Source organism: Hyperoodon ampullatus (genome assembly GCF_949752795.1).
Source record: "Hyperoodon ampullatus genome assembly, chromosome: 10".
Classification (NCBI taxonomy): Eukaryota; Metazoa; Chordata; class Mammalia; order Artiodactyla; family Ziphiidae; genus Hyperoodon; species Hyperoodon ampullatus.
Genome location: NC_136923.1, coordinates 48809005 through 48824016, shown reverse-complemented (window position 1 = coordinate 48824016; position 15012 = coordinate 48809005). Strand labels below are relative to the sequence as shown.

The 15012-nt window shown below is 39.6% G+C and overlaps 1 protein-coding gene across 1 annotated transcript in view; it reads left to right on the top strand.

Annotated features, from left to right (window-relative positions):
- OXSR1 (oxidative stress responsive kinase 1) overlaps nucleotides 1-15012 on the top strand; it is a gene marked incomplete at both ends in the record, with an annotated part of 100545 nt that overhangs the window by 39965 nt on the left and 45568 nt on the right. Inside the window, one exon of the mRNA XM_079712296.1 lies at nucleotides 1841-1982. Within this exon, the coding sequence (XP_079568422.1) occupies nucleotides 1841-1982 (142 nt within the window). The remainder of the gene's footprint in view (nucleotides 1-1840; nucleotides 1983-15012) is intronic.

Below are 15012 nucleotides of genomic sequence, written 5' to 3'. Positions count from 1 at the left end.
TTGCAGGCACTGAAGTTACAGATTTTTCCACTCTGCATAATCAGTTACTTTTTCTGCTTTCTCCCAGAAAATTAGTGCTATATCTCTTCTGTTATCTTCTTTCTTGCTTTCTTTTTTATTCTGGGTTTATGCCCTTGTTATCAAGCTTATCAAGTTAGTGGATTTCAAATGGGAGCTAAAGTAAACATGTGTTCAATTCTCTAATGTTTTCGAGGAATCCATGTAGACCACTTCTTTCCATCTACTTGGAAGTATATTTTTTTCTTTTTAAGTGTGTGCAATAAAAAGCATCCACCAGGGCATGTTTTCAACAGAAGCATTTGCCAAGAAATGGGCATCCAGTCTTTTCAGTGCAGTTTATGTTATGTTTCAGATTTTTTGGCACAGTTTTTAATATTGGAGATTGTTTTGCTTTGGTTCTGTGATCTTTATGGGCCATTGTACTGCCAGAAATCTTACCGATCTCTAGCAGACATTTTTTTAATAATCATCAGTTATGGTAGACAGCATTCTGTGACTTTAATTACTATATGGGTGTCTTTTCCCTCCCTCTCTCTGATTTTTAGGAGGAGCATTATTTCCCATCCTGGGAAGAATGGGATTGATAATACATCTGGGCTGTTATTTTAAAAGAACTGCCATTTTTATTCTTTTCATATTTTTCTTTGCCTTACCTGTTTTATTTCTATTACTTATTAACCTGAAACATAATTTTAACCCTTAAATTAGTTTGCATACACATATGATATTTACTTTCCAAGTTTTCTTCTGTAATTTGACCTGCGTTTCAACTGTGTTTTATATCTTTATTTATACAATGTTGCATACTCTAATCTGATGTTGGAAGCCTAGATTGGATTGTTATATCTTATACTAAAGTGTTATTGATGGGCATGGTTTACCTAGGGATTCTTCAGAGGTGATTAAAAATCCTCTATTACCAGCCAGGAGATGGAAGCAACCTAAGTGTCCATCATTGGATGAATGGATAAAGAAGATGTGGTACATATATACAATGGAATATTACTCAGCCATAAAAAGAAACGAAATTGAGTTATTTGTAGTGAGGTGGATGGACCTAGAGTCTGTCATACAGAGTGAAGTAAGTCAGAAAGAGAAAGACAAATACCGTATGCTAACACATATATATGGAATCTAAGAAAAAAAACATGTCACGAAGAACCTAGGGGTAAGACGGGAATAAAGACACAGACCTACTAGAGAATGGACTTGAGGATATGGGCAGGGGGAAGGGTAAGCTGTGACAAAGTGAGAGAGTGGCATGGACATATATACACTACCAAACGTAAAATAGATAGCTGGTGGGAAGCAGCCGCATAGCACAGGGAGATCAGCTCGGTGCTTTGTGACCACCTAGAGGGGTGGGATAGGGAGGGTGGGAGGGAGAAGCAGGAGGGAGGAGATATGGGGATGTATGTATACGTATAGCTGATTCACTTTGTTATACAGCAGAAACTAACACACCATTGTAAAGCAATTATACTTCAATAAAGATGTTTAAAAAAATTAAAATAAAAAAATATACAGAAAAGGAAAAAAATCCTCTTTTACCTTTTTCAGATTCTCATTAGAAGTCTAAAGAAGATGCCGGTGTAACACTACTATTTGGATATTAGCAGGCTGCTTTCTGTTTTAGAGTGGAATCGAGAATAAATTATTACCTTTAAACATCTGTATTTCCTTATATTTACTCTTTTTTCCTTTCTTTCCTACACAGCTAAGTTTATGAAAAGGTTTACATGTGTTTTGATTTAAAAATGGCTCTGAATTATATTGAATGAGTTAAAAAATTATGGAAAACTGTGTCTTCTCTTTTCAGGTTCTGTTCTGGATATTATTAAGCACATTGTGGCAAAGGGGGAACATAAAAGTGGAGTCCTAGATGAAGCTACCATTGCTACAATACTCAGAGAAGTGCTGGAGGGGTTGGAATACTTGCATAAAAATGGACAGATTCACAGGTATGTAGAAGACAACACTCTTCTCTTTTGGATAAGCACAGTAATAGTTGTGCTGTATCATTTCATTGAGGCTATTCCCCATTCTTTTGCACAGTTAATCATAATCTCTGAGTGTTAGCAGGTTCTTTGTATTACTAGTTCCAGTACATAGTGGTTACACAGCTAGTAAGCATTTAAAAGTAACAAGTACTTTAGTCAAATTGGAAACTCCAGAAACAGGAGAAATTCCTAATTTCCTATGGCAGTCAATCATTGCAATCACTGATAACATTTTGGAATATTCTTTTCCAGTTCCTTTTATATGCTTACAGATATTTAAAACAAAACTGTATGTATAATTTTGTCTGTTTCTTTTTTGTTTCCTTTATGTTATATCTTGACTGTTTTCTCAAATTATTAAAAACTTTTATAAAATCACTTTTTAAAATTAAAAATTATTATTTTTTAAATAAAATGACATTTGAAAACCTGTGTAACATTTTATGGTTCAAGTATTTCTGGCTAATTATATCTGTTCAGTCTCTGTGTACAGATAACAAGGATTGTTACCTGTACAAATGATGGTAGATTCTGTGTTAGTACAAATTTGTTTAGTCCCTGGATTTGGTTTTCCTTCATTTGAAGATATATTTATTTCCCCATCATTTCTGAAGGATAGTTTCCCTGGGTATAAGAATTTGTGGTTGACAGTTCTTTTCTTTCAGCACCTGAAAGATGCTGTGGTACTTAATTGGGGCCTTCATGGTTTCAGATGAGAAATCTGTCATGTGAATTGGTGTTCTTAGGCAATATGTTGCTCTTCTCTGGCTACTTTCAAGACTGTTTCTTTGTGGGACTTCCCTGGTGGTCCAGTGGTTAAGACTCTGTGCTCTCAATGCAGGGGACACAGGTTCAGTCCCTGGTTGGGGAACTAAGATCCCACATGTCACATGGCATAGCCAAAAAAAAAAAAAAAAGATTGTTTCTTTCTTTTAGAAAAACTATCTATCTATCTATTTATTTATTTATTTTGACTGCACTGGGTCTTAGTTGCCGCATGCAGAATGTTTTTAGTTGTGGCATGCAGACTCTTAGTTGCAGTATGCGGCCTTCTTAGTTGTGGCATGCAAACTCCGAGTTGCAGCATGCATGCGGGATCTAGTTCCCAGACCAGGGATCGAACCCGGGCCCTCTGCATTGGGAGCTCAGGGTCTCAGCCACTGGACCACCAGATAAGTCCCAAAGTTTGGTTTTGACAAGTTTAATTATGATATGTCTTAGTGTGGATTTCTTCACGTCTATCCTGTTTGGGGTTCCTAACCTTCTTGAATCTATAAGTTTTTGTCTTCACCAATTTTGGGAAGTTTTCAGCCGTTATTTCTTTGAATACCTTTGTAAGCTATTTTCCCTCATCTTCTTCTGGGACTCTAATGATGGAAATGTTAGATCTTTTGTTATTGTACCATATTGTACCATAATCCCTGAGGCTCAGTTTTCAGCCTACTTTTACTCTGTTCAGATTGAGTAAATTTTCTTGATTTGTTTTCAGGTTTGCTGATTCTATCCTCTGTCCTCTCCATTCTACTCTGGAACCCATTCCTTGAGCTTTTTATTTCAGTTAGTGTAGGTTTTCAGTTATATAATTTTTATTTGGTTCTTTTTTATAGCTTTTTTTTTTTTGCTGAGATTTTCTGTTTTTCATTTGTTTTGAGAATTCCAAATTGCATGTTAGAAGCATTTTCATGATGGCTACTTTAAAATTCTTGTCAAATAATTCCAAAACCTGATTCATCTTTCTGTTGACATCATTTAGTTGTCTTTTCTTTTTGAAGTTTTTCCTGGTTCTTGGTATGTTGAATGATTTTTTTTTAAATTTCATCATGGATGTTTTGGATGTTATGTTAGGAGACTCTTGATCCTATTAAAATAATAATATAGTGAAATAATATATTTTAGCAGTCAATTGCCCTGATTTTTTAGAGCCCTTGCAATGTTGTTCTGGTTTGTTTTGTTCCTGTGGCACTGCTGGGGCTCTCTTCTCAATCCCTGCTGATGCCACCCATTGGAGCAGAGTGCCCTTCCCCAGGCCTGGTGCTGCGAGGTGGAAGGTGGGAGATAGTGGCTGTGCCTGTGGGTCTGTGAGCACTTCTTGGGCTCACCTTGTGGACCAGGCCACCTGGCTGCAATTGGGCTCCCACTCATTCTGTGGTATTGCCTGTGGACATGAAAGGCACTTTTCTGGGCCACCTTTTGCTACTGAGTGGGGAGTTGGGAGACACTGGGTCTGGGTCATCCTTTGCCACTGTGTAGAGCAGCGGTCCCCAAACTTTTTGGCACCAGGGACTGGTTTCATGGAAGACAGTTTTTCCACACACTGGGGTGGGGGTGGGGGAATGGTTTAGAACAGGCCACGGCCCAGTAACGGTCTGCGACCCTGGGGAATGGGGACCCCTGGTGTAGAGGACCAAGAGGTGCCAGACCTGGGTCACTTTCTGCTGCTGGGTGGAAGAATGGGAGATATTGGCTGGGCCTATCGATGGTGCTGGTGTAGGCAACATGGGCCTACCTGCTGCACTGGATGTGGATTGGGCAATGGAGTTTCCTGTCTGGTCTTCATTGGCACCTCTGGTTCTGGCCTAGTGGGTCAGCTTTCCACTCCAGCTATGTAGTCAGGGATGGGGTCCCTGCTAGGTCTGAGCTGTGCTGCCCCTTTCCTGATCCTTTGGCCACAGAGAGCAGGCCTAGAGCTTCTTCTTTTTTTTTTTTTTTTTTTTTTTTGGTCTATGCCTATTGACAGTCCTGGGTTGCAAGACTGTAATACCCAGTCCAGGATATATGAGATTGAAAGAAAACTCAGGGAAGTGGTATAGTGCTATGTGAAAGTGGACTTGGATTAGTTGTAAATGTGTAGAGCAAACTCTAGGGCAACCACTAAAAAAGGAAAAAAAGAAGAATTAATATGCTAAGAGAGGAGAGAGAAATAGAATCATATAAAATGCTCAATTAAAACCAAAGAAAGCAGAAAAAGAGTGGAAGAACACAACAAGATATAACATTTAAAATCACCTACTTTACCTACTTTTAAGGAACTACAAAAATAAGAACAGACTGAGCCCAGAGTTAGCAGAAGGAAGTTAAATAAAAACATTACAGTGGAAATATATGAAATATAGACTAAAAAGACAGTTGAAAAGATCAATGAAACCAGTTTTTAAGAACTGGTTTCTTAAAAAGATAAATAGACAAACTGTTAGCTAGACTCACCAAGAGAAAAAGAGAGAGGACTCAAATAAATTCAGAAATGAAAGAGGAGACATTACAGCTGATACCACAGAAGTATAAGGGATCATAAGAGACTACTATGAACAATTATATGCCAACAAATTGTACAACCTAGAAGAAATGGATAAATTCCTAGAAACATGCAATCTACCAAGACTGAATCATGAAGAAATAGAAAATCTAAATGGACCAATTACTACTAAGGAGATCAATTCAATAATCAAAAACCTCCCAACAAAAATCCAGGACTGATGGCTTCACTGGTGAATTTTACCAAATATTTAAAGAGGAACTTATAATAATCCTTCTCAAACTCTTCCAAAAACTAGAAGAGGAAGAAACATTACAAACTCATTTTACAAGGCCAGCATTACCCTGATACCAAAGCCAGACAAGGACACTACAAGAAAAGAAAATTACAGGCCAATATCCTTGATAAACATATACGCAGAGATCTTCAACAAAATGTTAGCAAACAAAATTCAACAATATGTTAAGAGGATCATACAGCATGATTAAGTGGGATTTATTCCAGGGATGCAAGGGTGGTCCAACATCTGCAAATCAGTAAATCACTATGATACACCACTTTAACAAAATGAACGATAAAATCATGGTCATCTCAATAAATGTAGAAAAAGCTTTTGACCAAATTCAACATCCTTTCATAATGAAAACTCTTGACAAACTGGGTATAGAGGGAATGTACCTTAACATAATAAAGGCCATTTATGATAAGCCCACAACAAACTTCATACAGAAAATGATACTGGACCTCTATCTTATACCATACAGAGGAATCAACTCAAAATGGATTAAAGACATGAACTTAGGACCTGAAACTATAAAACTCCTAGAAGGAAACATATCCTTGACATTGGTCTTGGCAGTGATTTTTTGGATTTGACACCAATAGCAAAGGCAACAAAAGCAAAAACTTTAAAAACTAGACCACATCAAACTAAAAAGCTTCTGCACAGCAAAGGAAACCATCAAAAAAGTAAAAAGGCAACCTACTAAATAGGAGTAAATATTCTCAAACCACATGTCTGATAGGGGGATAACATCCCCAAAATAGGAGGAACTCAGAGGCAAAAAAATAAAAACAACCCAATTAAAAAAATGGGAAAAGGACCTGAATAGACATTTTCCCAAAGAACACATATAAGTAGCCAACAGATACATGTGAAAGAGGTGATCAACATCACTAACCATTGGGGAAATGCAAATCAAAACGACAATGAAATATCATCTCACACCTGTTAGGATGTCTGTTATCAAAGAAACAAGGTATCAGGCAATTCCCTGGTGGTCAAGTGGTTAGGACTCCGTGCTTTCACTGCCAAGGGCCAGGGTTCAGTCCCTGGCCAGGGAACTAAAATCCCACAAGCCGTGTGGGGCAGCCAAAAAACAAAACAAAACAAAACAAAAAGACAAGATATCAGATGCTGGCAAGGATATGGAGAAAGGGAACCCTTGTGTACTGATGTTGGGAGTGTAAACTGGTACAGCCACTGTGGAAAGAGTATAGAGGTTCCTCAAGAAATTAAAAATAGAATTACAGGGAGACTTCCCTGGCGGTCCAGTGGTTAAGACTCCACACTTCAATGCAGAGGACACAGGTTTGATCCCTGGTCTGGCAGCCAGGATCCCACAAGCCGTGTGCCATAGCCAAAAAAAAAAAAAGAATTAAAATAATATCCAGAAATTCCATTGCTGGGTATATGTCCAAAAGAAATGAAGTCATTATCTCAAAGAGATATCTGTACTCCCATATTCAGCATTATTCACAATAGCCAAGATATGGAAACAACCTAAGTGTGTGTCATGGATGAATGGATAAAGAAATTGTGATACACACACACACACATATACAATGGACTTTATTCATCCATGGAAAGGAGGAAGTCCTGTCATTTGTGACAACATGGATGAACTTGGAGGGCATGTTATGCTAAGTGAATTAAGCCAGACAGAGAAAGACAAATACTGCATCGTATTACTTAATATGTGGGATCTTAAAACACACACACACACACACACACACACACAGTTAAATTCCTTGAAATAGTAGAAAAGTGGTTGCCAGGGGCTGGGTGGGTGAGGGAAACAGGGAGAGGTTGGTGAAAGTACAAACTTTCAATTATAAGATGAATAAGGTCTGAGGATTTACTGTATATCATGTTGACTATAGTGGATAATGCTGTATCATATTATTGCAGTTTGCTAAGAGAGTAGGATTTAAATGTTCTCAAAAAAAAAAGTAAATATGTGAGGTGATAAATGTATTAATTAACTCTATGGAGTTAATCCTTTCCCAGTGTATATGTGTACCAAACCATCACATGGTACACTTTAAATATCTTACAGCTTTATTTATATCTTACAAATTTATTTATCTTACAATATATCTTATTTATTTATATCTTACAATTTTATACCTCAGTTAAAAAAAAAATCACCTACTTAACCCTAATCCATCAGCAAACAGACAAGCAAAGGCCCAGAAAAGTAACTGATCAAAGATCAGACGACTACCAGTTTGTAAAACTGAGGTTTTAAGGAGTAATCAGAATATGGAGGAAAAAAACAAGGTATTCCCTCCCCCTACACACAAACTTTTGATTAGATTACCCTGAGAGTAGAAGCATTTGAAAGAAAATCAACATATAGTAAGTGAAATCAGTCATCTATAGAAGCATCTCATTCTAGGAAAAATGAATAATTATTTCCAGTTGTTTAAGTTTTTCCACCTGCTTAAGTCTTACAAAGGAAACAAACTTTTTTTTAAATTAATTAATTTTTATTTTTGGCTGCGTTGGGTCTTCCTTGCTGCGCACGGGCTTTTTCTAGTTGTGGTGAGTGAGGGCTACTCTGTTGCAGCGCGTGGGCTTCTCATTGCAGTGGCTTCTTTTTTTAAAAATTTATTTGATTTTATTTATTTTAGTTTTGGCTGCATTGGGTCTTCTTTGCTGTGCGCGGGCTTTTCTCTGGTTGCGGTGCACTGGAGCTACTTTTTGTTGTGGTGCACGGGCTTCTCATTGCGGTGGCTTCTCTTGTTGCGGAGCACAGGCTCTAGGCACGCAGACTTCAGTAGTTGTGGCACGGGGGCTCAGTAGTTGTGGCTTGCAGGCTCAGTAGCTCAGTAGTTGTGGTGCATGGGCTTAGTTGCTCTGCAGCATGTGGGATCTTCCCAGACCAGGGCTCGAACCCGTGTCCCCTGCATTGGCAGGCGGATTCTTAACCGCTGCACCACCAGGGAGCGGTAGCTTCTCTTGTTGTGGAGCATGGGCTCCAGGTGTGCAGGCTTCAGTAGTTGTGGCACGCAGGCTCAGTAGTTGTGGCTCGCGGGCTCTAGAGCACAGGCTCAGTAGTTGTGAGGGCTCAAACCCGTGTCTCCTGCATTGGCAGGTGGATTCTTAACCACTGCACCACCAGGGAAACCCCAAACTTTCTTTTTATGAGGATAAAAGAGAGTAATTGATTCTAGGGAATAACAGGTAAACTAGAAATCTTGGAAACACTGAAAGTATATTCTTAAGACAATAGGATTTTTCATCTAAAATTGTACTTAATCAGTTGTTTTGTACCTAGTTAAAATAATATGTTAACAAATGACTGAAAAGGGGGCATGACCAAAGAGTAAATGTTTAGGAATTTATTTCCCACACTGTCAAAGGAAAAGGTGCCCTGAAAAACAGGATTCCTGTCCTCTGAATGGTGATAACCCTGTGGATACATACCTGGATATTAGCAATGAACATAATTCAGTTAATACCTCAGTTCTGATTCCATGTTCATCAAGTAATCTTCTAGAAAGACATATGCCATAGACTGCTAATTGGCCCCTAATATGTCTCCCCTTGTTTTAGAATTAAAGGAAAAAAGACATTTTTTACTGGGCACATGAACATCCAGAGGAAAGGCAACATTTCATAGCCTCCCATGCAGGCCAGATTTGACTGTGTGATTTAGTTTCTAGCCACTGTGATGAAAACAATAGTGTTCCCTTAACAGGTTTTATCAGTCCCAGCACCACTGACTTTTGGGCTGGGCAGTTCTTTGTTGCAGGGGCTATCCTGTGCGTTATACAACGGATCTAGCAGCATATCTGGCTTCTACCTATTACATTGCCAGTAACGCACACGTACACACCGCCCCCAGTGCCCATTGCGACAACCTAAAATATCTCTAGACATTGCCAAATACCCTGAGAACCACTGCTCACAGAAAGTGACATAACCTCTTTATGCCCTTTCCTTCCTTCCATTGAAATGTGGATGTGGTAGTAAGGCATCTTGGACTGTGCAGCAAGAACTTAGAGATGGTAGAGCAATAAAATATGAGGAACCTGAATCACCAACTCTGTGGAGTTACCATGCTGAACTGATGCCACTCATGCCCAGACTGTCATGTGAGACGGAAAAAAATTTATTTTACCACCATATAGATCATCAGTAATTGACAGACTCTGGCCCACAGCATGAATGCAGCCTGATGCCTGTTTTTTGTTTGTTTGTTTTTTGTTTGTTTGGGTTTCTTTTTTATTTTATTTTATTTTATGTTTTTATTTATTTTTTTTTTTGCGGTACGCGGGCCTCTCACTGTTGTGGCCTCTCCCGTTGTGGAGCACAGGCTCCGGACGTGCAGGCTCAGCAGCCATGGCTCACGGGCCCTGCCACTCCGCGGCATGTGGGATCTTCCCGGACCGGGGCACGAACCCGTGTCCCCTGCATCGGCAGGTGGACTCTCAACCACTGCGCCACCAGGGTGGGTTTCTTTTTTAAAACACAGCCATGCACATTTTAGCACTACAGAGAAAAAGTAGTGGTGACAGATATCATCTGCCCCACAAACCCTATTTACTATCTGGTCCTTTAAGAAAATGTTGACCCCTGGTGTAGATAACAATGACAGCTAGCATTCACTGCAACTTGTATGCTAAATACTTTTTTTTTTTTTTTAGTATTTATTATTTGGCTGCACTGGGCCTTAGTTGCGGCATGTGAACTCTTAGTTGCGGCATATGGGGTCTAGTTCCCCGACCAGGGATTGGACCCAGGCCCCCTGCATTGGGAGCATGGAGTCTTAGACACTGGACCGCCAGGGAAGTCCCTAAATACTTTTCTAAGTGTATTTTCTACCTTAACCTGATTTAATATTCACAATTATTTTATGAGTTGGTACTATTTTTTTAAATTAATTAATTAATTAATTTTTGGCTGCGTTGGGTCTTCATTGCTGCGCATGGGCTTTCTCTCTAGTTGCGGGAGCAAGGCCTACTCTTTGTTGCCGTGTGCCTACTTCTTACTGCGGTGGCTTCTCTTTGTGTGGACCACAGGTTCTAGGCACGTGGGCTTCAGTAGTTGTGGCACACAGGCTCAGTGGTTGTGGCTCACGGGCTCTAGAGCACAGGCTCAGTAGCTGTGGCACACGGGCTTAGTTGCTCCGCAGCATGTGGGATCCTCCCGGACCAGAGCTCAAACCCATGTCCCCTGCATTGGCAGGCAGATTCTTAACCACTGCGCCACCAGGGAAGCCCCTGGTACTATTATTATTCCTATTTTACAGATGAGGAAACCAAGGCAAAGAGAGTTAAGTAACTTGCCAAAGGTCACCCAGCTAGTGACAGAGCTGGGATCTGAATTTAGCAGTCTACTTCCAAAGTCTTCTAGGAAATATTGTGCTAATCAGTGATGCTGGGCATACATATCATGCTGGGTTTAAATATCAATTATAGTTTTTAGTTACTAACTCAAAAGAATTTAGATCTGCCACTGAATTATTATTCTTTAAATATGTAATTGTTGTTTTATTTAATATATTCGTATCTCTATTTTTAAAAGTCAAAATCCTCACTTCAGAACATGGATAGAAGTATATTCTTTTTCCTAAACCTTTACATATGCAGACTTTATATAGTCAATGGTAAAATTAACCCAAAATACACACTGAAATACACGTTAAGTCCACTGTCATTTTTGGAAAGCAATCAAATTGACTTACATCAAGTTCAGGCACAAATTCAGTCTGTGCTCAATTTTGTATGACTGTAACATCTACTTTGTTAAATCTGTCAGCTCTCATTTAGCTAAATGAGTAAAAGGGACAAAAAATTGTTGAAAGAAATAGTGACCTAAAACTTCCAAATTTGAGGAAAAACATTAATCTACAAATTTAAGAAGCTTAACGAACCACAATTAAGATAAATACAAAGAGATCTATACCTAGACACATCATAGTCACACTATTGAAACCTAAACACAAAGAGAATATCTTGAAGGCAGCAAGAGAAAAACAACTTATCATGTAGGGGGACTGCTATAGCCTGAATGTGCCCCCTCAGAATTCATATGTTGAAACCTAATCCTCAATGTGGTGGTATTTGGAGGTGGAGCATTTGGGAGGTACATAGGTCATGAGGGTAAAGCCCACATGAATGGTATTAGTGTCCTTATAAAAGAGACCCCAGAGGGCTTCCCTGGTGGCGCAGTGGTTGAGAGTCCGCCTGCCGATGCAGGGGACACGGGTTCATGCCCTGGTCCGGGAAGATCCCACATGCCATGGAGCGGCTGGGTCTGTGAGCCATGGCCGCTGAGCCTGCGCGTCCGGAGCCTGTGCTCCGCAACGGGAGAGGCCACAATAGTGAGAGGCTCGCGTACCGCAAAAAAAAAAAAAAGATACCCCAGAGAACTCCCTTGCCCCTTCTGCCTTGTGAAGATACAGTGAAAAGGTGGTCACCTATGAACAGGGAAGCCGCTCCTCACCAGGCACCAAATCTGCCCCTGCTTTGATCTTGGACTTTCCAGCCTCCAGAACTGTGAGAAATAAATGTTGGTACCCAGTCTGGTATTTTTGTTATAGCAGCCTGAACAGACTAAGACAGAGCATCAGTATGATTAGGAGTTGACTTTACATCAGAACAGTGGAGGCCAGAAGTTAGTTGAAGTTAGCCCTACAACACTAATGACCCCTTTGAACTATAGTCCTCTGTGATTGAAAGATATTTTATAGGTACATACAGGTTCAGGATTGTTATCTTCTTGGTAAATTATTCCCTTTTTTTTTGTTGTTATATAATGACGCTTTTTATTCCTAGAAATGCTTTTGTATTAAAGACAGTTAGGTCTTATTTTAATATGGCTTTACTGGCTTGCCTTTGGCAAGTATGTGTTTCATTGTGGCTCAGTCTTCCCAGGGTCCTAGGTTTATGAAGGGGTCTCAGTTCTCTTTCTCAACCTTAAGCTAGCCCAATGCCATGTTTTCTGTTTATGGGTGGATTTTAAAGTCTGAACTCCTTAGCTATTTGGCGGAGTATCTCTGTGCCATCTCCCAAGGCTTACTGCTCTGCTCTTAAGTGTCCTTTTCATTTCTGAAGATTGAAGATTTCCTTTTCTTTATTTCCTGTTCATTTATGTGGCAGTTTCCCCCCCTAATTAATCCAGCATTTCTTTGTGTTTGGAGAAGGGGAATGGTGTATCTTGGGGCCAAGGCCTGGGTAGTAAGTGATGAAAGTCTCTGCCATGTTGCTGGAATGGAAATTCTCTTACACATAAAATCAGAGAACCTCAGTGTTGGCTTCATATTGGAATCACCTGGGAAACTTTAATAAGTACCGGTTCCTGGATCCACTGCCAGAAATTCATTTAACTGGTCTATGATGAGGCCTTGGCATTGGGACTTCTGAAAGTTCCCCAAGAGATCCTACTATGCAGCCAAGGCTAAGAACCCTACTTACACTTTAGCCAAGATGCACTGAGATTTCAACAGGAGAAAGCTGGGATAAAGTTGTTTTACTGGGAAACAGAGATGGATGTTTTTAGTAGGTTTTGTTACTTCTCATATCTTTAGGGTCCAATTGTTATTTCATGTAGATTTGTGTCAGTCTGGTGGATTAGGTCAAATAATTTTACTCTGTTTCTACTGTGTTTTCTCCTTGACTCCCCAGGCTTTAGAGGTTTTGACTAGGGTGAACAGGTCTATAAATTAGACTTACACTTTTCTCTCTGTATCTACATACCCAAATATTTTTCCCATTTAAAGAGGTTAGCTTTAACAGAAATGGTAGATATTTAGTCAGTTTAAGATGCCTAAATGTAGCGTATTTTCCAGCTTTTGTCTTGATTCATTTCTTCTCTTGGCCTTTTTCATGTTTTCCATAAACTGTGCCTATTGATGAGTCATAAAAATGTAATGGGGGGCTTCCCTGGTGGCGCAGTGGTTAAGAATCCGCCTGCCAATGCAGGGACATGGGTTTGATCCCTGGTGGCACAGTGGTTAAGAATCCGCCAGCCAATGCAGGGACACGGGTTTGATCCCTGGTGGCACAGTGGTTAAGAATCCGCCTGCCAATGTAGGGGCACGGGTTCGATCTGTGCCCCACAACTACCGAGCCTGCGCTCTAGAGCCCACGAGCCACAACTACTGAGCCCATGTGCCACAACTACTGAAGCCTTTGCACCTAGAGCCTGTGCTCTGCAACAAGAGAAGCCACCGCAGTGAGAAGCCCGCTTGCCGCAACTAGAGAAAGCCCGCGCACAGCAATGAAGACCCAATACAGGCAAAAATAAAATAACTAAAAGTAAATAAATTTTTTTAAAAATGTGATGGGGAGAAACTTGTGTTCTGTACTAATGAGAAAGTCAAGTATGTCTCTGATATTCCTTTTAATTTTAAAAGGAATCTGTAACTTTGGTGTAATAGTGACTTGTGAGAAATGGCATCAAACTGTGAAAAACAACACTCACTGTTCTTGCTATTTAAGAGTGGCTGGAGGATTTAACTGTTGGGGCTGTTGGATTGCTTGATATCCTTTGAGGCAGGTAACAAAGGTTCTTCAGTTAAGGACTATTACGTTGATTTCCAGAGATTTAGTTACAAATCTTTTCCTTGAAAGGTCATTTGCCCTGTTGTGTGTGAGGACAGACTGTGGTGTGTCTAATTGTCCAGTGAGCCATTTAGCTTCATCATCTTCCTCTGCTTTTACTCTTGGAAACTGTTCTATATTTTGCACTTTTGGTTTGAAAAGGGAAACATGAATTGATTATCTGGGGAATTGATCAGGAAAAGTAGTCACCCAAAGTGTAGGTTCTACTGAAAATGGATTACTGTTTCTTCACTTAAGACAAAAGCTTAGAAAACATTATTTGAATGGGTAATGCAAATATAGGCTTAGAAATTCAAATGGTACAAATGGTATATGATAAAAAAACAAGTCTTCACCATATCAACTGTGCTAAAACATGGTGATAACTATGTACTCTTGATATGATGTGATGAAAATGGCACTTGACTTCTGTGGTTTTCCTTCCCAAAACTCATAACAACAGTTTAATCATGGAAAACATCATACAAATTCCAATAGAGGGGCATCCTACAAAATACTAGACCGTTACTCCTCAAAACTGTCAAAGTCATTAAAAACAAGGGAAGTCAAAGATTAACTGTCACAGACAAGAGAAGCCCCTAAGAAGACATGACAACTAAATGGAACATGGTATCCTGGGAAAGAAAAAGGACATTAGGTTAAAACTAAAATATTTGTATAAATTGTAGACCTTAGTTAATAATAATGCATCAATACTAGTTCATTACTGTGGCAACAGAACCATTTAATGTGTCATGTTAATAATAGGGGAAACTGAGTGACAGGTGTATGGGAACTCCTCTGCACTATCTTCTCAATTTTTATGTAAATCTAAAACTGTTCTAAAAAAAATAAAGCATTTTAGGGACTTCCCTCGTGGCGCAGTGGTTAAGAATCCGCCTG